Genomic DNA, 23465 nt, shown 5'->3' with positions numbered 1-23465 from the left:
GCACAAATTTGATGAGTTTGATGAGGCAAACCAAGAATTTCCATTAAATCCTGTAGCACTAAGGCAAATGACCAATTTGCAAAAATGTTAAAAGATCCCTAGAAGCCTAGGAATACAGTGATACTTTTTTATACCAATTAGAGCTGAAAAAAATCCTCGAATAATTTGAGGTACTTGATTAGAAAAAATGCTAGAGGAATTTTCTCCGCCTCGAGGAATCATTTAATTTTAAAAAAGATCAAAGAGTGGTATTTCAAATAGAGCTGACGCCATATTTAGAGTTTTCATACCCCTCAAGTTACCTCTTTTTCAAAATAGTGACTGACAACAAATCTAGCTTCTTTTCTGGAGTTTGGAGACTGACATGAAAGCATTTATTGATCTGCATCAGCTGCTTGTCAACGAGCTGCACGTGCTGAGCCCCTCCCCTACCCAAAATCACTCACTCATCACAGACAGACGTCTCGCTCGCAGCAGTCTCTCATCGTGGTCACACTGGCTATCTGAACTGTTTTCATACACTCTTCACAGTCCATTTTTTTGAGCAGCGTGACCACAAGACTCTCTTCACCTCTTAGGCACCTTAGGAGAGGTGGGCTTCAGCGCAGTACACTTCATACATGCTCACAAACGCAGACATCCCATATGATGAATGACATACGATCGCTGCGAACACTACACTCAACAGTCATTTTAAACATTAGCCGGGGTGTCAGAGGGCTGTGTCGCACCTAAACGACTTAATATGTGCCTAAAAGTCACTGAAGTTGTAGCAGTGTTCTCTGCGCCTCATTGTGCAGGCAGGTAGAGTATGGCACGACTTGGATGGCCAAAGTGACCGGGCAGGAGACTGCGTATGAATGAATAGTGCAGGAGGATCGATATTTTAACATCTCAAAAAGAGTCAACCAAACAAAGTTTATTTGTAGCTCTAAATAAATAAACAGTGTGCAGTGTTTCCCCTACCGTTACATTCAGGGGGGCGGGCCGCCCCCCTGAATGTCGAGTTAATTTTATTTTCCATACAGCCCCAGATCACAGCAGAAGTGATTTAGAGTTCCCTCTCTCATGAATCAGGTCAATACCTTGTTTTTTTAATCTATCAAACTAAACAGCCTTACATTGTTTATCTCATTTTTATGATGGGATGTTGTTTGTACATCGTTTAGTTCACATTTCTCTCTGCAGAACTTTACCGAGCGCGAAAGAGTGTGTGATCTTTAGGGCATGGCAAAGTTCTGCTCCAACACGTTTAACAGACACACAAACACGTGCTTGCATTCACACACACAGACAAGCTCATTCCCTTTGGAGGACAAATAAACCACACCACCACAAGAAACATCTCCCAACGCTTTCTCTGTAAAGATGCCACACTCGCTCTCCTGTGCTCGCGCCCCAAGATACACGCTTTCTGTCCTTCATACGATGTTATTCCTCTCTCCTTCAGTGTCCACAATGGTTACATACAAATGATTTGTTGTGAAAATTAGTTGATTACTCATCAAGTGTTGTAGGTAATCTGTAAAACACAGCACTGAAGAGTGAAGAAAATGAAAAAAAAAAAAAACATAATAGAGCTAACTGGGCAGGTGTAAAATTTAGATCACAGGTCAATGAAGGATAAAATACCATGTAGTAATGGAGCTATATGTGCTCCAATACAGCAGGATCATCATTTTAGTTTGAACACTGCAAAGATTCAAAATCTTTTAAGAATGTCTCATTCCTAGTTGAGATGTCTCATATCTAGTCAGATCGCAATGAATTTAAAATTCATCACCCAAAGTGACTTGATTTTACATGTGCTTGAAACAAACTTCCATTTGAAAAATAACTGCTCTTTAAGTACACAAAAATGTGTTTTATCCGATTACTCGAGTACTTTTGGAATTTTCAGTAGAATACTCGAATACTAAAATATTTGATATCTGCAGGCCTAATAACAATACCACAGATACAAACCTAGTATCTTGGTACTTTACTGCAGGTGAGGCAGTGTTTTAAAGTTTCAAAGAACAAAACTAATTCAAATACTCAGATTAGAATTAGGATAATCCTTGGAGAATTATGGAGAGAAAGTAATTTTGAAAAGACAGAAAAACTCTTACCTGCAACTTTTTGACGAAGGGAAGCAAGCTCCTTGTTCAATTTCTTGATTTTCAGTCTCAGTAGGTGTTCTTTTTTCTTAGCCTTTTTGATTATCATAGTTGCTGTTGGACTCATGACTGAAAATAAGAGAAATAAGATAAGTATCTAAAATCATATTGTAAAAAATGTGAATTATGTGACATGCTGGTTAAGGGAACTGGAACCAAAGTAAGATACAATGCAACATCGGCAGAACACTTCACTCTGACAGCATAGGGTCAAGTCAGTTGTATTTGTTGGTCCACTGCACCATAACAAAACAGTCGAGATATTTTATATGAAAGAGGTGCTTTAAATAAACATACTAAAGCTTGTTATTACATGGTCTCAAGTAAGAGTTCTCCTCCACTCTCTTAGTCTGCTGGAAATTTCTCAAACCCAATCATAAAATTTCATTTTAATTTTTATGGTTGTAATGTTATTTATCGGCATATTGGATGAAATTTACTTGGTTGCTAAGAGTTGCATGATGGGCAATTTCCATAATTAGAATTATAAGATAATTATAAGATAAAGTAAGAAAATACACACACGCAAACACACACACACACACACACACACACACACACACACACACACACACACAAACACGCACGCACATATATATATATATATATATATATATATATATATATATATATATATATATATATATATATATATATGTACACACAAATGAATTGTTACTGGTAATTCAGTTATATCTTTCTGGATTTGCTTTGCTCACGGTGGCCAGGTGTTTTGGTACTATTACTGTGCACTGCGCATGCTGTGTGGTTGCACAAGCAAATACTGTCCTTTAATAAAAGGTGTTATGCAAAGAGGTAAAAACACAAGCTTGTTCTAATGAAAAACACATTAATTTATTTAGTTCAATTAGTTTAATTAGTTCAACAAAATAAGTACTTGGATCACCATATGAATACACTAATGTATTTATAATTTTTTCCAGCTTTTTTGTAATATAATGTATAAAATCCAATTCATACTGTTATGTTATACTCTCATGTTTACTCCCATTTTCCCTCTGGGCTTTCAGATGTGAAAACCAAATAATAAAGTTACTGCTAAAGCAAAGTTACAGGTCATTAACCTACTTACCTAAAGTTTGACATTCGTCTCTCATGGCAGCATCAACGGCGTTGCTGGAAATATAAAAATCAGCTCCCTCATCTTGGATGGCGTTGGTTTCCGTCAAATTCCCGCGTTAATTGCTACTGTCGTCCACCATGATGCTAACGTCAGGTGCAGTTGTGCAGCTGTCGTCGTCGGGATATATTTTTCCTTTGCACGGTGGCAACGTCGCCAAGTTGTCCTCTTTGAGTTTTTTTCTAGATCTTGTGAACGGTCTTTTTGGCATATTGAAATAAAATATTCCAAAACAGTGACACGCACAATGTCAGACGGCTAAAGAAGCAGGGCTAAAGCGACCTGAATTTGCATTCACGTGCGAATTAGGGGTCGTAAACCCCGATGCTGACGAAACAGTATTGCTATAAATAGTTGTTAATGTTTTTTTTTTTTTTTTTTTTTTTTTTTTTTTTTTTTTTTTCGTTTTAGGGCTAAATTGAATAAGAGCCGTTTTTTTATTATTAAATGTTTTCTCAGACCCTGCAATTTTATCATGTAAGTGGTGAAGAAATGTACAGTTTATGCATTTTTATGAATTTGAATAACTCCAACCTCTGACTTTGTTATTCGTATGCTCCTAGGTCTTAGATGACGCATTTCCCATGAACGCAGCATGACGGTGACTTTTTTTTTTTTTTTTTTTTTTTTTTTTTGGCGCAAACAGGAAATCTGAATAGCTCATGCTGGAATAGAAGAATGCCCGGTTTAGCCACTGAATTGAGGGAGTTAATTGAAGGTTCTAGATCTAAAAAAAGATGCCACTTGAAACTTATAAAATGGCTACAAAAAAGAAAGCTTCTCAAAAAGAAAATGAAATGTAGCATTTGCCACCACAAAATGAAGATGAATGACTGCACTCGTGGAGATTTCTATAAATGGTAAGTAAATTTGAGCAATCTCTGTTGAATGGAGCAGATTATGTCAGAGTATTAAATTAACTGATTAATTTATTAGGTATATACAACTTTATCTGTAATCACATTACTTGTGATTAATTAGTATTATTACCACTACTTCTATTTATTGTTCTATGTATGTAAGTATGTGTGAATGTATATAGGTATGTGAATCTTTCATTGTATCTATCAATCTGTCTATCTGTCTGTCTATTTTGTTAATGAGTTTTGTCAATAAAAATGTTCGTTTTAGATTGCTATCGCATTCAAACTAATGGTTTGAGTGTGATTGGTTGATCCTTGTGCAATATGGTTTTTTGTTGAATTTCAATGGATCAAGTAGCTGTGTTGTCAACAGGGTTTGTCAACAGAGGACTAACCACAAACGTATTGTCACAAAATCAGTGCGGCACAAGTCTATCTTCAGCAAATCCAAGATGAGCCTTTTCAACTGGATGCGGTTCTTATACAGGTATGGAAATAACATTAACATATCTGCTGGATAGATTAACGCTTGAGGCTGGCTCCAAAAGGCAGCGAACTCCAATAAGGACCCAATTTAAAATCCCAACTTTACGGCAGAAAAAACATGTTTACAGCTTGGTACAAAAACAGTTCTGGTCTCAATGTGTAGTTTCCCCCTCTATAACAACTGTACAGGGCTGATTTAAAAAAAAAAAAAAAAAAACAAACTCACTGGTTTATTTTATATTAAGGCTTACAGTTCTGCATACGTCACTTTGATTGACAGCTCACTCTGTGCTCTGTGGCAGTAAATTTTTTGGCAGGGTGTCATCCCCGCTAAGTCATGCCCGTTTGTGATTGGCCAGGAGTTAAGGAAAGCTTGGGCGGGGCCTGCCGCTGTGAAGATGGTAGCAGACAGCCAAAGATATTTTAGGCTTCAAAAACAGGTAGTAGAAATGAATGGGTGACACCACAGAGGCTCTGTCCCCTATTTATACAGTCTATACTTTCAGAAGGGAAAATTAGAGAAACCTCAGGGTGAGCAACATAGGAGGGATCCCTCACCCAGGATGGACCGTGCAACAGATGCACATACAGACAAAAAAAAACAGTTTACAATAGAGGACAACACAACCAAAATGTCCCAAGGCTACAATCAGGCTTTATGCTGCTTTCCAGGTCCCCTGAGAACCATTGGATAAAGCCTTCACAAAAGTTAGTTTTAACTGGGCATTGACAAAATATATGTGATAAAGATCCCAATGCAATACCACATCTGTTACACATAGGAGAGATAGAAGTATCAATCTTGTAGTGAATCTTATGCATATCAGTCATCTATAATTAATAGAACAGCTCTAAATACTAGATAGACCGTTTACACACAGCTCTTTAGCATCTCTAAACTGGCCAGTGCACACTGATGCTCTAAAGGCAGAGACAAAACCAAATGTTTAGAATTTAAATTTCCATATATCCTGAAACATACGGTTCTTTGGTTTAGTTGTGAAGTCTGAGATGTATTCATATACAAATTTGGAAAGATGTGCTTGACACTCATGAGATCAGGATACCACACTGCAGTTGTTTTAGTTAAGTTTCTGTTTAAAGATTTCATCTCTAACTTCACATTCCTAAGATTTGATTGCATAATTTTATTTTGCATTTTCATGTTATGTATTTTTTAGGTTTGCACAAGGCCTACGACTGAGACAAATCGACATGATGGCAGATGACATTGCTGGGAGTTCAAGAACTATCAAAGATGGCCGAAAAGCTAAGAAATGTCTGTATCGAGGCAATGGACAGAATGAAGAGAAGAAAAGGACAGAGACTGGGAGGGCGGAAAGAGTTTGTAGTTATCGACGAAAGCCATTTTAGACACAAAAGGAAGGTAAGTGGAAATGGCCATATGCCATAAAATTTCTGTGGGAATTTAATTTTGTGGGACAGATGCACAGTCAACAGCAGTATGAGTAGGGGAAGATGTGCTTATAGGCGCAACTTGCTTATATGAAATTATATTGATCCGAAAAATCGAAAGGTCATTGTGACAAATTTATTTTCCATAAACAGCTGTATCCTTTGGTTTTGTCATTATGAATAACATAGAAGGAGCCTAACGCTCACTGATACTGACAGTAAAATTGACACATTGTCTTGAAAAAAACTATTTGCACTAGGAGAGAGGATTTGCTGATACAATGGTGTGGGTAATTTCATACTTACAGGAATATAATATTTTTATAACTCATTAAAGTAAATTAAATCAGTTTAATGTTATTTCTAATGGTAATTACTACCATATATTAGACACAAATGATTATGTGATTAACTACCATTTGTAATATGTGTTATATTTAAATATTTCAACAGTATGGACGTGGAAGAATGGTTGGTGGGTGGACACGGAAAAAGTGGGTGTTTGGAATGCTTGGAGTGAAGCACAGAGGGCAGAAGACAAAGCCTGTTCTCCGCTTGGTGGAAAGACGGACCAGACGAGAGCTGATTCCCCTGGTTCTGCACCATGTTCGGACAGGATCCACAATACTGACGGATGAGTGGCGGGCATACCGCCAGGCTCTGCCTGAATTGGGGTACAAGCATTATACAGTCAACCACAGTGTGGAGTATGCCAGTGCTGATACAGGCTGCCACACCCAACACATTGAGAGGGCCTGGAGGAGCTACAAGGAGACCATCGGGAGACTGCGGGGGAATCGAACCGAGGATCTACTGAGAAATCACCTGGTTATGATTGAGTGGAACGAATGGCTGGGTAAAAAACACTGTAATGGTTCACTGGGACGCCTGCTCCATGATATTGCAAAGCAATACAAATAGAAAAAAAAATCATACCAAGAAGGCAACACATGTGTGATGTTCAGTGTTCATTGCTTTGCTGTTTAATGTTAATTTGTGGAAATGTGGGATGAGAAGACAATGGAGTATTCCATTTTAAATTGTAGCGTGCCTGAATATTGTATCATCAATTCAAATTGAATCATCAAGTTTAAGTTGCCTTTGTTGTGTTGTAGTTCGACCATTGTTTGTTAACACCAAGTTGATCTGTGATACAGTACTGCATGGTATTGACTCTGTTTATAAATGTGATCCGAGATCATCCTTAAAAGAAGTCAAATAAATGGTAATTGATGGTTTACAGTACAAACAGCACATTAATCATGACATCATTATTTTCATTATTACTATGAACATCAGTCACAACTTTTATTATTAATATAATTAATAAAGATTATTAATTGTAATTGTTTTTTTATATGCAAAGTAACTATTAACTTATATTACTTAGATATGTATTTGCCATTTAAAAATGATGTTAAAACATTGATAGATGGACTATTGACAGTTTATAGATGGTCTATATGCCATTTGAAAATGATGACTTAACATGAGTAAACTCTTAACCATTTATAAACCACCTGTTTACCATTTATAAATGGTCTATTTATCATTTATAAATAGTTTATTTATCATTTATAAATTATCTGTTTACCATTTGTAAATGGTCTATTTATCATTTGAAAATTATCTGTTTACCATTTATAAATGATTTATTTATTATTTATAAACTATCTGTTTACCATTTTTAAATGGTCTATTTATTATTTATAAACTATCTGTATACCATTTATAAATGGCCTAGTTACCATTAACAAACTATCTATTTTCCATTTATAAATGATGGTCATTGTAAAGTGTTACCATATAAATATATATAATATATATAAAAAACTTAGACTAGTAACTGATCTATGGACTATAGAAGGAAGCTCCCTCCGCCAAAAGCACAACTACGTTGGCGCAGTCAGGAGAGAGCTGGTGTTTGGTCCTACAGATCCTGGATTCAAGCCCAGGGGCGGGTGTTTTATTTTTTTTGCAAACTTAGACTAGTAACTGATCTATGGACTATAGAAGGAAGCCGCTCAGTCAAAAGCACAACTCCGTTGGCGCAGTCAGGAGAGAGCTGGGGTTGAGGTCAACATACCCCAGGTTCAAGCCCAGAAGCGGGTGTGTTTTTTTTTTTTGCAAACTTAGACTAGTAACTGATCTATGGACAATAGAAGGAAGCTTGCACAGTCAAAAGCACAATTACGTTGGAGCAGTCAGGAGAGAGCTGGGGTTGAGGTCAACATACCCCAGGTTCAAGCCCAGAAGCGGGTGTGTTTTTTTTTTTGCAAACTTAGACTAGTAACTGATCTATGGACAATAGAAGGAAGCTTGCACAGTCAAAAGCACAACTACGTTGGCGCAGTCAGGAGAGAGCTTGTGTTATGTCCAACAGATCCCGGGTTCAAGCCCAGAAGCAGGTGTATTTTTTTTTTAAGCAAACTTAGACTAGTAACTGATCTATGGACTATAGAAGGAAGCCGCTCAGTCAAAAGCACAACTCCGTTGGCGCAGTCAGGAGAGAGCTTGGGTTGAGTCCAACATACCCCGGGTTCAAGCCTAGGAGCAGGTGTATTTTTCTTAAGCAAATTTAGACTAGTAACTGATCTATGGACTATAGAGGTATATAGATGCGATTTTTGGATGAAGGAAAAAAAGAATTTATAATCATAATAATAATCATAGTAATAATAATTATTATAATAATTTGTCCTTACAGTGGGTACAAGTTTAAATTTTTAAATGTATAAAAGAATCCCTTAATATCTGTTTATTGCATCAGGGCTTCTTGACTTTCTCGGGAACCTTGATTTCAACCAAATTCAACAAAAACCTTTTTTTTTTTCACGACATCATAAAATGCTCTGGTTGAAATTATATCCTTTGTAGTGTCAGGGTTGGTTTTGACCCGGTCATAAAAATAAGATTATAAAGCAACTTTTGGAGCCAAAATAGAAATCACAAATGTACTGTCAGCCAACACAGCAGGGGGAGTTGACGGCGCACCAGGGGGAGGTGTCAGCAGATTCATGTTGGCGCAGTGACAATTTCGTGCCAAAAAAGTGCGCTGAAAGCTCGCCAGCTCCAACCTGGTCTATCCTCGCCGCAAGGCGAAGCGCACCCCACGCAGCTGTAATTTGGTTACAGGCGCACATGTGCGCACATGTCAACAAAGCCTCAGAGGCAGGTTTCCAGAGTGTCAGACATATGTTAATGCAGTAAACAATCACAGTAATCACTATTTAATGTAACCGTCTGAACCAGCATATACATTTGCGCCTGGTCTACCAAATTAGAGCCCTGACTGTTTCTGCTGAGTTTGATTACCTTTTTTCTTCTCACTGTGCAGCTCCTCACACTGCTGTGGCCCAGAGGAGATTGATCTTGATTAAATTAAAGCTGTTCATATATATAGGCCTATATACTTCATGGGGTGATGTTTCATCAAACACTGACTAAAACAGCAGAAAAAGACATGTAGATGAGATGTCACTTTTTTCATTAGAGATGATTCAGCTGTCAGATGAGATGGGTCAGTGATACAGTGCCCTTTATCTAAATACACTACATTAAGTTATGTCACCATGTGGAATCACCTTTACATTATCATCATGATCAGAACCCACCTCCGGTGAAGGAAGGTATTTCTATTGAAAATTGTGGCTGTTGTCACCTTTTATATCATAAGACAATGTGTGCCTTTATTCTGTTATATGTTGACTGTACTTTGAGGGTGACAGAAGAAAGAAAATCAGATCATTTTAAATAGTTACCACTGGTGGGATCGAACCCACGCTTGCAAGTAAAACATGGATCACTGTGCATCTATGTCCTACCCTCTAACCACTCAGCCACTGACTTTCCTGTGACAGGGACACACAGTCTACTATCTGACATGTCTTGATTCACGGTTATTCCAGTCTAGTATAACTGGGGCGGTTCACCTGTCAAAGGATCACGCAGGTGTCCTAATGCCAGCTCAGGGAGGACGGAAACCTCCCGTGGAGCTGAAGGACAAAAGCTCGCTTGATCTTGATTTTCAGTATGAATACGGACCGTCAAATCGGAGCCTCACGATCCTTCTGACTTTTTGGCTTTTAAGCAGGTGTCAGAAAAGTTAACAAAAGGTCTCAGCTTATGTTTCTGAACAAGAACATCAAATATTACAGGTATAGATTCATTTAATGTGACACCTGCAGTTCACAAGGCGTCTTTCAGAAGCTTGTCAGACCTTCTCTGAGACGCAGCTAAGGTAAGCCTGACGTTTAGCCTGACTGGGACCAGGCTTGTCGCACTGGCTAATTTACCATGCTTACCAAACCACGCTAGCCTTAAGCCTCGTTTGTGGAACCCAACGCTCACTAAAGTTAGCCAGGCTAACCCAAATAAGCCAGGCTTTGAGCTAAGCCAGCTTCGTGGAATACCCCCAAGCTCTTGCACACAGATATATTTTTTAAAACTCTGATTTATCATTCTAGTAGTTTCAAAAGTAATAATTGATTTCCAATGGCTTGATTGGTTCTTATACAAATAACTTCTTAATTCATTTTTTTGTGTTGAGACCTGTTCTGTATTTCAATATGTTCATATTAAAGTCCTATTGCTGACATTTTTTTATTATTATTATTAGTTTTTATTTTTGCATTTTCTTGAAGAAAATATATGGGTCGAAAATGACCCGTAACACCACAGATGTTGTGAAAGTTAATCATTTTTAAATGAAAAAATAAATCAAGCAAATTAATTTCAGAGATGTTTTTCCCTGAGTAATATTCAGGGAACACAACATCCTTTCATTCATTTATATGATTCTCTTGAGATTCATTTTGCTTTTGCTTTTTAAATTGACATCAGGAGGGGGTGGGGGGGCAGAGACCTACAACCTACAACAAAAATATTAAACCCAACATTTTATGGATATGGAAACCTTACAAGGTAACCAAGAGATGAGAAAAAAATTGGATGATAAGATTTTGTTTTTGGTGTATTTTAAAGCTGATTTAAGACAACAGAAACAGTAACAGAAAAGCTAACACAGGAGGAAGGTTAAAAAGGTTAAGGTAAGAAAAACATCACAATATTTACTGGCACATCAAAAGGGACACTTACTGGGTTCATGCAAAGGGAAAAAAATACAAAAAAAAAAATCACAATATATTGTGACAGTGGAGGAGAGACCAGTCTGGACTGCAAGGTTTGCTTTTAACAAAAATCACAGTCTATTTACGTTAGGGAAACGGGTAGGGGAGAAAACACAACCAATCTTCTTCCCAGTCTGGGGTAGCCTCTAGTCTGGGGGGTCCAGACTGGTGTCCTCCTGGAGAGAGAGGCAAAAAAAGGGATGGGTTTTTTAAAGCTCACACTTTTTTATTTCTGCCCTTCCTGGTCTCAGCCACCTGCTCCTCTCTCTTCTCTTCTCTCTTCTGTCTCCCTTTCCACTCCTCTCACCCCCCAGCACCCTCTGATCTTTGATTGTCTTCAGCTGGGCTCTCTCCAGCCTTGGGTCACCTGGCAGGGTAGGTACCTATGATATGACCCTGCCCAGCTGGTGTCTGCTCAGTCCTCCTCTCTGGCGCCCTCTGCTGGCCATGAGACACCAGTGGTGGGGGGAGACACCACAATATATTTGAGTAAACTGTGTTGAAGATGGCTTATCAAATTTGATACAGCGGGTATATAAGGTCATGTAACTCTGAAACAGTCAATGGCCATTTACTTGCATTTCATGCATTATGTCTAAAATCAAGCAACATACAGTCTTTTTATTTTCAAATGACATAGTTTGCTACATTTAGAGTTAAAACTTAGCTATGAAACTTGCTGTAAGCACGGACCAGAACTGGAGCTACATTGCCCATGTGTACTGTCAGAAATGCAGAGTGCATCTTTGCTTAAACAAGGAGAGAAACTGTTTTCAGGCCTTCCACCATGCACTCCATCGCGCCCTTGATGCAGACAAACCTCCAGCAAAAGACCCTGCCACGCTCACAGTCTAAACCTGGCTCACGCCCCCCAGTACTGGGTCCAACAAGTGTGACCCCCTGGCCCTTCTGACACCTCGAGCTAAGGGCTTATTGACCTGGAAGTTGTAACACCCGCTCAGCAAAGCCTCCAGTTCTGGTCTGAGCTGGAACCAGGGAACCTGGCCGGGTCGTAGGGGAACCCCATCCAGTCCGGGCGCCTAGACATGCCTAGCTTGCCTGGACAATAGAGGGGCCACCTTAGATCTACCCAGAGGGAGGTATTTCCCATGTGGCCCCTTCAACATCCTGGCCCCCCTTGCCAGCTGTACATGAATAAGTCACACGGGCTGGGAAAAGTCCATCAGGGCTCAAACTTTTGGAATGCTCCACCCTCAAGCGTGAACAAACCTCCAGCAAAAACCTCTGCCTCGCTCATAGTCGAAACCCGGCCTACGCCCCCCAGTGGCTGGTCCAACACGAATAACCCCTTGCCTTTCAGTAACTTGTCTCGTATATGTATATTTTTTACAGGAATGTTTTCAGCAAGCAGGGAGGAGTGAAATCATGGAAGGTCACATTCCCCGATCAATGGAGGCAGAAAGATTTTTTGACAACTGTGGAGTTTTTGTGTGCTCAGTAAGATAACTCATGCAGCTACATTATAAAGATTTCAACTTTAAAACACACACCACAAAAATACACTGAGGACATGCGTGTAATGTTGTGTTATTGTTTAATTATGTCAAATAGGCTGCTGAGAATGAGGTCAAAAACAGGCCTTAAAGCAATGAAGAGCACAGCCTAAGCCAGTGTTGGACTCTGAGAAGACATCATGCTTCTCAGATGATTCAAGGCCTGAGTATTGAAGTCAGTCATATTACATTTTGCTTAAATGGGCTACAATGTGAACTCTTAAAAATTTCAGACTTCATTGTGTGTAAGCTTCTTTTTTTTTTATCTATTTTTATTTTATTTTTAACTTTGGAGCTTCCCACCCACCAAAGATGAAGCTGAAAAACTGAACGAAAAAGAGAGCCGAATACAGCGTCAAGAATAAAAAATGTCAGAATCAAATAGCCATTGCTTGGCCTGGAAAAGAGAGCCTGTGCCTTTCAGCGGGTGCATGGACTGAAGAGGTACTGAAACATGCATCACAACCTGTTGTTGGAATACCTAAAATGATTTATGAAATATGTTGTTCCAAGACAGTAGCATAATTTTGAGGTCACTTTTCCAAGAAGTCATTGCCTTTGACTTTGGAAACTCTTTTGAATTCTTCTCTTAGAACACTCCACCATGACATAAAGAACTTTTCTTGGCTTGAGTGCAAAGGCTGTGGAGGATGGATCCACTTTGAATGCGCTGGCACAAAAGGAGACTGGACTTCAAAGGATTTCCTCTGTGGATGCCAAAGGGATCCTGGTGAATTGTTGTAAGTATAAAACAGATTCTCCAACTGGTATGCATTATTTAAGAGCAGTTTTTAAAAAAAAAGTAACTGGAAATGAAGCATCTCAAAACAAGTTGATAAAACAACAGTATTGCACGGTCATGATTGCATTAGGTGAAACAGGAAAAAAACATCAAGAGATGAATACATTCAACCCACCAGTATTAAGTATGCAAGTCAGGTTAGCATCTCCTTGCTGTCTTACAAGTACAACAATACCATAATTCATTCTTTCTCTTTTTTTTGTAGGACTGATGATATCCTTGCAGCCATCGAGACAGACAGTTTTCTGACTGACAAGGAGATCAAGGTATAGCATTAAAGTTAATTTGTGGCAGTCAATTTATAATTTCTGTTAACGATGTTTCTTTTCATAATTTCATCCCCAGTGTTTGGAGTTAGACCTTCTCAGTGGCCACATCCTGTCAAACAGAGTGTTTCTGTATAGAAATAAAGGCTTTGACCCGAGGCTCAAAGCATTCTATGATGACCACCCATCTATACTAGATGAGAGAAAGGTAAATACAATGCCTACATGTAATGGTGGCATGTTTGCAAATATTGGGAAGTGCAAAATTTTAAAATAACAAATTATTGAAAATCTTATACAGACAAGCTGTGGAGTGTCATCAAATTAGAGTTCAAAATTGTTGTCTACTTCTATTTCATACAGAAAACCTCTTGCAGAGGTTTAAAAACCTTGGTGGGTAAAGAAGAGACTGCAGCTGATAAAAGTGCATATATCAGTGATGTCATTTTACCAGAGGTTAGTTGACCATCTTTTGCCCGTACAGTTTTTTGTGTGGATATATTTACTGAAAGTTCTGCATGTTTGACTACTAATAGTTTTGGTTCATAACACTACAGAGCTGGAATTCGAACAAGTAGCCTTTTTTTTTTTCCAGGTCAACATTGAGGGGCTTAGGCTGAAGTTCAACATCTGAAGATATGAGGCTTAATGTATCATACCATATACCTATACCATGGTTCAGATGGTTGAGTATTTAGTAACCATAACATAAATATATTGATTTGTAAATATGTCTGTTTTGAGGGGGTCTCTAAAAGTAATGTCTTTTCTATGGTTTAGTTTGAAGGATATGTCAGACAAGGAAAGAGAGGACAGCTGCATTGCCTCAAAATCACTGAAAAAAAAAAATCTTCAGAATCCCATCCTATCCATAGACCAAGTCATCAAGTTGTACTCATACTACATTCCTTTGATGTCTTCAAAAAACGAGATGTGTTCATTTTTTTTTGCACACTGTTGTATTTTATTTTTATTTTTACCTGTACACGTTTGTAAGTTTTTATCCAAATGTCTTTCAGTGAACAAATGTTGTTTTTTGTTTGTGGGATTCTTATTTTTGTATTTGTTTTAAGGTTGTATGTTAAAAGACCATTTGTTGGGTCTTTCAAAAAATAAACATTGTTAAAGTCTCAATCATTTTGTGAAAACTGGAATATTGTTTTTCTTAGTGATATCAGTGGGGAGAACCACCCAAGACTAAGACAAAAAAAAAACAAACCAAACCAACAAATACATTATTTAATAAGTATGGCACTGGACCATTAAAAGTGAGTAGCAATTGTCCATTTCTGTATGGCTGATAAAGACAGAATTCAAGCCACTTGTTTCTATTTAAAATATAATCGATCTTTAGTAGTCCTGTGTGACAGTATGCCAATTAATTCTTATGTGGACCTCCATATTTCTGATTATAGGCCATTAAAGAAGAGCATTAACCATGACCTCAGGAGTACCACATTACTCACCATATATAACTGCAGATCGGACATATTATGGCTTTTTCATATGGTATGCTATAATATGCCACTCAAAAGTAGTGGTTTATACTCTTTAATGGTATTTAAGAGGGAAGATTTCTTAAAAAAAATTAAAAAAAGAGGTTACAGATAATAATTACAATTGTAAAGATGACATTTTTAACACTCATGACAAGCATGTGCATCTATTAATTGCTTCAACACAAAGAATTTTGAGCCACTGTGCCATAAATCCAGAGTATTTCCCTTTTTTATGTATTTATTTATCTATTTTTTGCACGCACGCACGCTCACACATGCACACACACACACACACGTGTGTGTGTGTGTCTGTGCGTGCAAAAAAAAAAAATATATATATATATATATATACACATATATATATATATATATATATATATATATATATATATATATATATATATATATATATATATATAAATAAATATATATATATATATAAACTTTAAACTTTATTTATTTATAGGGCACTTTTCATACTTTAAAAGCAACACAAAGTGCCTCACAGAGGCTAAAAACAACATAAGAAAAAGACAAATCCATACACACATTCGCAGACAAACACACATACACACCTACTCCCATACACATTTATACTAATTGTAAAGAGAGGGGAGAGAGAGACATGGCTGGGCACCGAGGACTGAGGTAAGGAATAAGCTACCTTTGGGGGCTATCAACACTGAGGAAGGCTCCCGGCCCACAAGGAGCACAGCCAGAGACTTCCCCGCCCCGCACAGACACGAGGCCCTACAACACAGTGCAGTGGCCTATAGCCATGCAGGCGAAGCCTTTCCCTGGCAGCAGCCCCAGAAGTGGACCAGGAGCAGCCCCCAGTGCGGAGAGCCCCCACAAGGAAACACTGGAGCTAAAAACCATCATACTAAAACAATAATAAAAATGTAAGAAGAAAGATAAATAACATAAAATAGATAATTGAAATGACATAGAGAATTAAGAATAAAATGATAAGAGTTTGACTTAAAGAATGAAGAAGATATACAGTAATACAATAAAACAATAAGTAATAAAAGAATAAATTAACTTGGTTAAATCAAGTAAAAGCTTGATTAAAAAGGTGAGTTTTAAGCCACTTTTTAAAAGTATCAACAGACTCTGCAGCCCTGAGATTCTCTGACAGGCTGTTCCATAATCGGGGGCCATTATATATATTATATAATAGCCGCCTCCCCGTGTGTCTTAGTTCTAACTTTTGGTATGGTTAAAAGGCCAGTGCCAGAGGACCTCAGGGTCCGCGAGGGCTGATACTGTAAAAACAGGTCAGATAAATAAGAAAGCCCAAGGCCGTTAAGACATTTATAAACTATTAAAAGAACCTTAAAATCGATCCTGAAACGCACAGGGAGCCAATGCAGAGATTTTAAGACTGGAGTAATATGTTCCCGCCCTCTGGTCCTCGGCAGCACTCGTGCGGCTGAATTCTGTAATAATCAGAGGTTGGAAATTGTCTTTTTGGGAAGACCATTACAATAATCTAAACGAGAAGAGATAAAAGCATGCATTAACACCTCAGTGCTGGCCTGAGAGAGAAACGGGTGGCCTCTGGCTTTATTTTTGAGATGATAAAAACCGATCTTAGTTACATTTTTAATGTGTGGCATAAAAGAAAGCTCAGAGTCAAAAATCACGCCCAGATTTTTTACAGAATTTGTTGGTTTGAGACCTTGAAGTTTTGGTAAAAGTTTCTCTCTCTGGCCTTCAGGGCCAATGACTAGAACTTCTGTTTTGTCCTGGTTGAGTTGTAGAAAATTTGCTGCCATCCATGACTTTATATCTAAAATGCAGTTAAAAAGGGCATCAATAGGTACTGTGTCATCAGGAGACACGGCGATGTACAGCTGCGTATCATCAGCATAGCTATGGAAGCTGATGCTGTGCCTCCTGATGACATCCCCCAGGGGAAGCATGTAAAGATTAAAAAGAGTTGGACCTAAAATTGACCCCTGGGGGACCCCACACTTTATCTCATGGGTTCCTGAGGAACGTGTATCCAAACTTACAAAGAAGCTGCGATCAGTCAGGTAAGAGTTGAACCAATTCAAAACAGTACCAGAGAGGCCAACTAGGTGCTTCAGTCTGTTTAATAAAATGTGATGGTCTACTGTATCGAAGGCGGCAGTCAGATCCAGCAGCACCAAGACTGTGAGTTTATGGTTATCTAAATTGCACCTGATATCATTTAAAATCTTTACAAGAGCCGTCTCCGTACTGTGATTCAACCTCAAACCAGACTGATGCTTCTCTAAAATGTTATTCTGAATTAAAAAATAATTTACTTGGTTAAAAACAAGTTTTTCTAAAACTTTACTTAAAAACGATAAGTTGGATACAGGCCGATAGTTTTTTAGGACATTGGGGTCTAAATTGCTCTTCTTCAGGAGGGGCCTTACCACCGCCGTTTTAAAAGAAGAAGGAAAAACACCTGTCTGAAGAGAGCAATTCATAATGTACAGCAGCTGTTCCTCAAAGAAGCCATAAAATGATTTAAAAAATGGTGTGGGAATTGGGTCAAAAAGGCAGGTTGTGGGCTTTACCTGGGAGAAAACTCGACCAAGCGTCCTTGCGTCAACCAGGGCAAAACTCTCCAGTGTTTCCTCGGATGAAATCAACGGCCCAGGTGAGTCGACAGTTAAAATCTGTTCAGGAAAAAGATTCGACCTGATGTCATTGATTTTACTCCCGAAGTGGTCTGCAAAGTCCTCACATAAAATGTCATTTGGAATGGAGGATCTGTTAAAATGTTTGTTTGTTAAGAGGTCAATTGTGGAGAAAAGGAATTTTGGGTTGTTTTTATGGTTGGTTATTACATTTTGAAAGTGGGATTTTCTGGCATGTTTGACTGAGTTATTGTAAGATTTGAGTAGTTCACGGTAGATTTCAAAGTGAACAGTTAATTTTGACTTTCTCCATTTTCTCTCTGCACTCCTGCAGCTTCTCTTCAGTTCCATGATTTCTCCAGTTCTCCATGGTGATTTAGGCTTTGTTTTGATTTTTTTAGTTAAAAGTGGAGCAACTGAGTCTAGTGTGGATTTCATTTTACTGTTAAAATTGTCAACAATAAAATCACAGGGAGCTGGTAAAATAGCTGCAGGAATGCTCTCTAAGATCTGAATAAAATTGTCAGCCACTTCAGGAGTTAGGTAGCGTCTCCTCACAGTTCTCACAGGGGCCACCTGCTGGTTAAAACTGGCGATGTTAAAAAACACACAGAAATGGTCAGACACGGCTAGATCAACGACAGAGAGAGCACCCACGGACAGGCCATGGGTTATAACGAGGTTGAGGGCGCTCCCCCTGGCGTGGGTCTGCTGCGTAAGATGCTGTTTAAAATCAAGGCAGTTTAAAATGTTTAAAAAATCTCTAGACATTGAGTCTTTAGCCGTGTCCAGGTGTAAGTTAAAATCGCCGGTGAATAAAATCCTATTATAATTTGAATGAGTGAATGAAAGCAGATCTGAAAATTCACTAATAAAAACAGGGGAGTAACGGGGTGGTCTATAGATCGTTACACACAGGATGGGTGGACTGCTAAAAACAAAGGCATGGTGTTCAAAGGAGGTATAACTGTTAAAATAATCTTTTAAAACCATTGTATTTCTGAAAATCGATGCAGTCCCACCCCCCCTTCTGCTCTCCCTGGAAGAAAATGAAAATTTAAAATCTGGTGGGGAGGCCTCTGTGAGAACAAAGGGTGCATCAGTACCAAGCCATGTCTCTGTAAGGAGAATACAATCCAAGTTATTATCTAAAATTACATCACGTATTAAAAAGGATTTATTGGTCAGAGAGCGCACATTCAGCACAGCCATTTTAATGTCCGTGCTGAACGTGCGCTCGTCATGCTGCTTTAAAGGAATATTTAAAAGATTACGATGTTGATGTGGTCTCCGTTGAGGTTTGTTGTTGTGTCTATTGCTGATGATGACAGGGCTTGATGAATGGACAGGTGGTAAAAAGGAGGGTTGAATATTGTGAGTGGGGTGTGTAGTGGGAATGTACTGTCATGCTGAAAAAGCTTTACAGGAGCACAGAGTGAGTTCAATGTTCAGAGATAGGAGACAGGAACCTGTGTGATTAGGGTGGAGTTGATCGTGCTTAAAGAGATCGGGTCTATTGTAGAAGGATGTGAAGTTGTCCACGTAGGGGATACCTGTGTTGCAGCAGTAGTCCTTCAGCCAGATGTGAAGCTGTCTTAATCGGGAGAATTTCACATCGCCAAAGCAGGGAGACGGAAACGGCCCAGGAATCACACAGCGCTTCCCTGCATTAAGAATACCGTCGATCAGCTCTACAAAGTCTTTTTTAGCTTCTCTGACTGCTGGAGATGCACATCATTACATCCATCGTGAGTCACCACCGTAGACACAGATGGGTGGTGACGTAGGAGTTGTTGGAGGGCGTTGTTTATATCAATAACACGTGCGCCTGGGTGGCACGAGGTACTGCACCTGTTGACCCGCACGTGTCAGACCATGGAGGATCCAACAACAAGGACCGGATAGGATGCGGGCTCCTGTGGTAAAGCGGGATGGACGCCACGAGAGGAGCGAGGCGGAGGACTCACCTGAAAACCCTTTTCAGGAGCCAGGCGATGTCTGGTTGCGCGGGAGGAGTGCACTAAATCGGCGTTGCGCACAGAGGGCTCAGACCTTCCGCAGATGGACTTCTGCTTGGGACTGTGCGGCTCCCGGGATCGGTGTAGGTCTTCAGTGCACCCCTTACCAGCAGCAGCGGGTCCCACTGTTCTCTGTATATATAATATATATATAAATTGTAATTTTTATGACACAAGAGTAATAAAACAAGACCTCCTTACTTTTTAGAGTTATGTTAATGGAAATTATTTGTGGCACAGTAAGACTGCATCTGGTTATCGGCACTGTTTATGTGCAAAGTCACAAATTCCAAGCCACATTTCCATTCTTAAATGTAAAATCATTTGGTTTTCAGAGAAATGATAAATAATCCATAAGTAAACCCACCAGATCAATAGTGGCAAACCTTTCAAATATGACAGACCACTAGAAGTAAACTGGCATACAGGTAGGGAAAAGGAGGAATATGCCTCCAAATGTGACTGGTATACCAGTAAAAAAAAAAAGGAATGTACCAGCAGATGAAAGTGGTATACCAGTAAAAAATGGAATATGCCAGGAGATGAAACTGGTATACCAGTAAAAAAATGGAATATGCCAGGAGATGAAACTGGTATACCAGTAAAAAATGGAATATGCCAGGAGATGAAACTGGTATACCAGTAAAAAAATGGAATATGCCACCACATGGGAACTGCTATACCAGTTTAACAGTACAATTGGTTCATGCCACTGCTTCTGATATATATATATATATATATATATACATATATATATATATATATATATATATATATATATATATATATATTACTTGTTTTGATATGGACCATGAACTGCTTCAAATGCTTAAATGCTTTAACATTGGACAAATTTCAATGAGAGGTCTTAACCAATATTTGTTTCTTGGTACTCTAAAGCCACTTTGTAGCTGTTTGAAGTTTTGTGACTGTATGGAAATAAAGTGTGATTCAGAGCAACAGGCGTGTGTACGGTAGGTGGCAGCAGTGCAGGAAATGGGCCGGAACTCACCGGTACGGAGTGCCTGCACTTCTGATTTTTGTCTGTATGCGTTCCGTTACTGTTTATTGAGTACCGCCACCTCTTGGTGAGTCAGCGGTACTCACTGTGTTTCATCTTCTCATAAACAGAAACTGTCTGTTGACATGACAGGATGACATCAGGCTGTCACCAATTCTTTTATCCAATGATATTCGATAATATTAGCCAATCAGAGACTGGTGCGGGCGGGGTATACACATTTCTCAACAACATCACCAAACCTAGCATGGGGAGCATTACATCCACAAAAGTTGCGCTAAAATGTCTTTACTAAAATGGATTCACCAAAAAGCCAAACCAAAACCAACGGAGGACCAGACAGAGAGTACCCTCCTTGAAACTGCTGCTGTCTGTGCAGTAGGGGCTTGTGTCAGCGAAGAGGAATCGGAGGATGTCGGCGCTAGCTACGGCACCGAGAACACCGAAGGCATGGAGCATCTCCCCTCGACTATTACTTGTGCAGACGGTCAAACTTCGCGGACTCAGGGACTCCATGCGCCTGATTGCTGGACTAGGGACCAGGTTGAATATTTCTGCAAGGCAAACGATTGGCTCATTGTGAAGTACAAGAAGCTTGGATGCCGGAATTGCCAAGAAGTTAAATCTTTGGGAGTACACTGCGGCCAAGGGCTAAAAATATCTACGGAATGGAGTGATTGTATGGTGACGCATTACAGCCACGACAAAAGAAAACAACAAGTAAGCCTCAGAAAAAAGATCCATGAACACAGAGAATCACTAGCTCACAAAAAAGCCACAGAGATATTAAAATGTGCTTCACGCGAAACTTTTGAAAAAAAAGTGCAGGCTATGAATGCATCAGATTATGAAAGCACGTCCAGAGTTTTCAGAACAGCCTACAAAATCGCAAAGCACAGCCGGCCACTGGCGGACTTGCCGGTTGACCTCAGTCTCCAGCAGCTTAATGGAGTGAACGTGGGTAGGGTCTTGCACTCCAGTAAAACTTGTGGAGTAATAATAGACCATATTGCAGATTTGATGAAAGATAAAATGGCAAAAGACATCACTGAAAATAACAGGAAACTGTGTGTTTTGATCGATGAGTCTACCACTATCAGTGGGAAATCTGTTCTTGTTGTATGTTTACGTTCAGCGTTGGTGGACGCTAACCCTGAAACATTTTTTTGTCAGCTGATAGAGTTGAGTGGAACGACTGCAGATGCCATCACAAAGGCCCTGATAGAGTGCCTTGAAAGACATTTCACAGAGGACTTTTTGGAACAGTGTTTGGTGTCCTTTGCCTGTGATGGGGCATCAGTGATGCTCGGGAAGAAGGCTGGAGTTGCTAGCAAGCTGTGCAGTAAATTCCCAGGCATTTTTGTGTGGCATTGCTTAAACCATCGGCTGGAGCTAGCAGTAGGGGATGTCATGAAAGAAGTGTCTGGCCTCAATCACTTTCAGATCTTTTTTGACAAACTGTACTCACTGTTCCTGCACCTTTTATGGGCCAATTCAGGCACTGGGTGGCAGTAAGCATCCACGTTGTTTTAAGTAGAAGAAGAAGAAGGGGTTACGCTGCTCTGCATTCGATTTAGTCAGACTGGACATGGTGGCTAGGTAAGGCTAGGCTAATGCTAAACTAACAACGCAAGCAAGTGTAATATTGGTAACAGGCTTAGGCATTTACAACACTCAGTAACGCTGAAAAAGATAAGATGAGGGAAAGATTTTGCAGTAAGAATGTTGACTTTTTTTTCTTACATAGACGTAAACATTTCCAAATGATGACATAGAAACATTGTTTTCATCACTACTGAAATAAAAAAATTATAAACAAAAAATGAGGGGTTGAAAACGGAATATACCAGTCTAAAACAATTGGTATACCACTTATGGAACTGGTATACCAGTCTAATAAAAGTAGTATACCACTTATGGAACTGGTATACCAGTCTAATAAAAGTAGTATACCACTTATGGAACTGGTATGCCAGTATAAAAAACTGGTATATTCCAATAGAAAGTAGTATATTCCATTCTGCCAAAAGTGGTATGCCAAATACCACTTTTCGCTCTTGGCGCTGCTGGGATGAGCGAGACCATGGACATTTTTTTTGGCTTAACTGAGCTATTGGCAAATTATGATGGCATCTTAAATGACCATTTACCAGAGAAGTTACCACGAACAAGTACTTTGTTACTGTAACAGAGTAATTTTTTGGGGTGTCTGTACTTAACAGAGTATTTATTTGTCTGACGACTTTTTACTTTCGCTTGTTACAGTTTTACACAATTATCTGTACTTTATACCCATTGCAATTTCAAAACAGGCTTGTACGTTATTTAAGAAAGCCTTTTAACTTTTTTTAATGCATGAAAATGGTTATTATAAAATAAACTGGGGAGAAAAAAAACAGCCTCGGTAGCTGTTCCAGACTCCCCCAATCATATAAAGTCCGGTCCGGTCCACAACATCCCAACTTGTGATTGGCTCTCTGCCAATGTGATGCAGTTTCATTGTCCATTTTCAGATGGGATGGCTTGTACATAC

The 23465-nt window shown here is 39.1% G+C and overlaps 1 protein-coding gene across 1 annotated transcript; it reads left to right on the top strand.

Moving 5' to 3' along the window:
- Nucleotides 1-6533: 6533 nt before the first annotated feature.
- On the top strand, nucleotides 6534-22447 carry LOC141802664 (E3 SUMO-protein ligase KIAA1586-like). The gene is made up of 3 exons (XM_074686236.1): nucleotides 6534-6921; nucleotides 21312-21565; nucleotides 21761-22447. The coding sequence occupies exons 1-3, from the start codon at nucleotides 6534-6536 to the stop codon at nucleotides 22445-22447; spliced, it is 1329 nt and encodes a 442-aa protein (XP_074542337.1).
- The last annotated feature ends 1018 nt before the right edge of the window (nucleotides 22448-23465 follow it).

This window comes from Halichoeres trimaculatus, unplaced genomic scaffold (assembly GCF_033239565.1).
Source record: "Halichoeres trimaculatus isolate MK-OKI-2021-1 unplaced genomic scaffold, fHalTri1.1 fHalTri1_scaffold_14, whole genome shotgun sequence".
In the NCBI taxonomy this organism is placed as follows: domain Eukaryota; kingdom Metazoa; phylum Chordata; class Actinopteri; order Labriformes; family Labridae; genus Halichoeres; species Halichoeres trimaculatus.
The sequence above is the reverse complement of the archived record's forward strand: the minus strand, read 5'-3'. Positions and strand labels throughout refer to the sequence as shown.

What these genes read in the sequence shown, in the direction of transcription:
- LOC141802664 (XM_074686236.1), top strand. Translation starts at nt 6,534, where the DNA reads ATGGTTGGTGGGTGGACACGGAAAAAGTGGGTGTTTGGAATGCTTGGA. An exon ending in TGAGTGGAACGAATGGCTGG is followed by an intron (nt 6,922 to 21,311) that starts GTAAAAAACACT and finishes CTGTCTGTGCAG; the next exon opens with TAGGGGCTTGTGTCAGCGAA. An exon ending in AAGAAGTTAAATCTTTGGGA is followed by an intron (nt 21,566 to 21,760) that starts GTACACTGCGGC and finishes AAAAAAGTGCAG; the next exon opens with GCTATGAATGCATCAGATTA.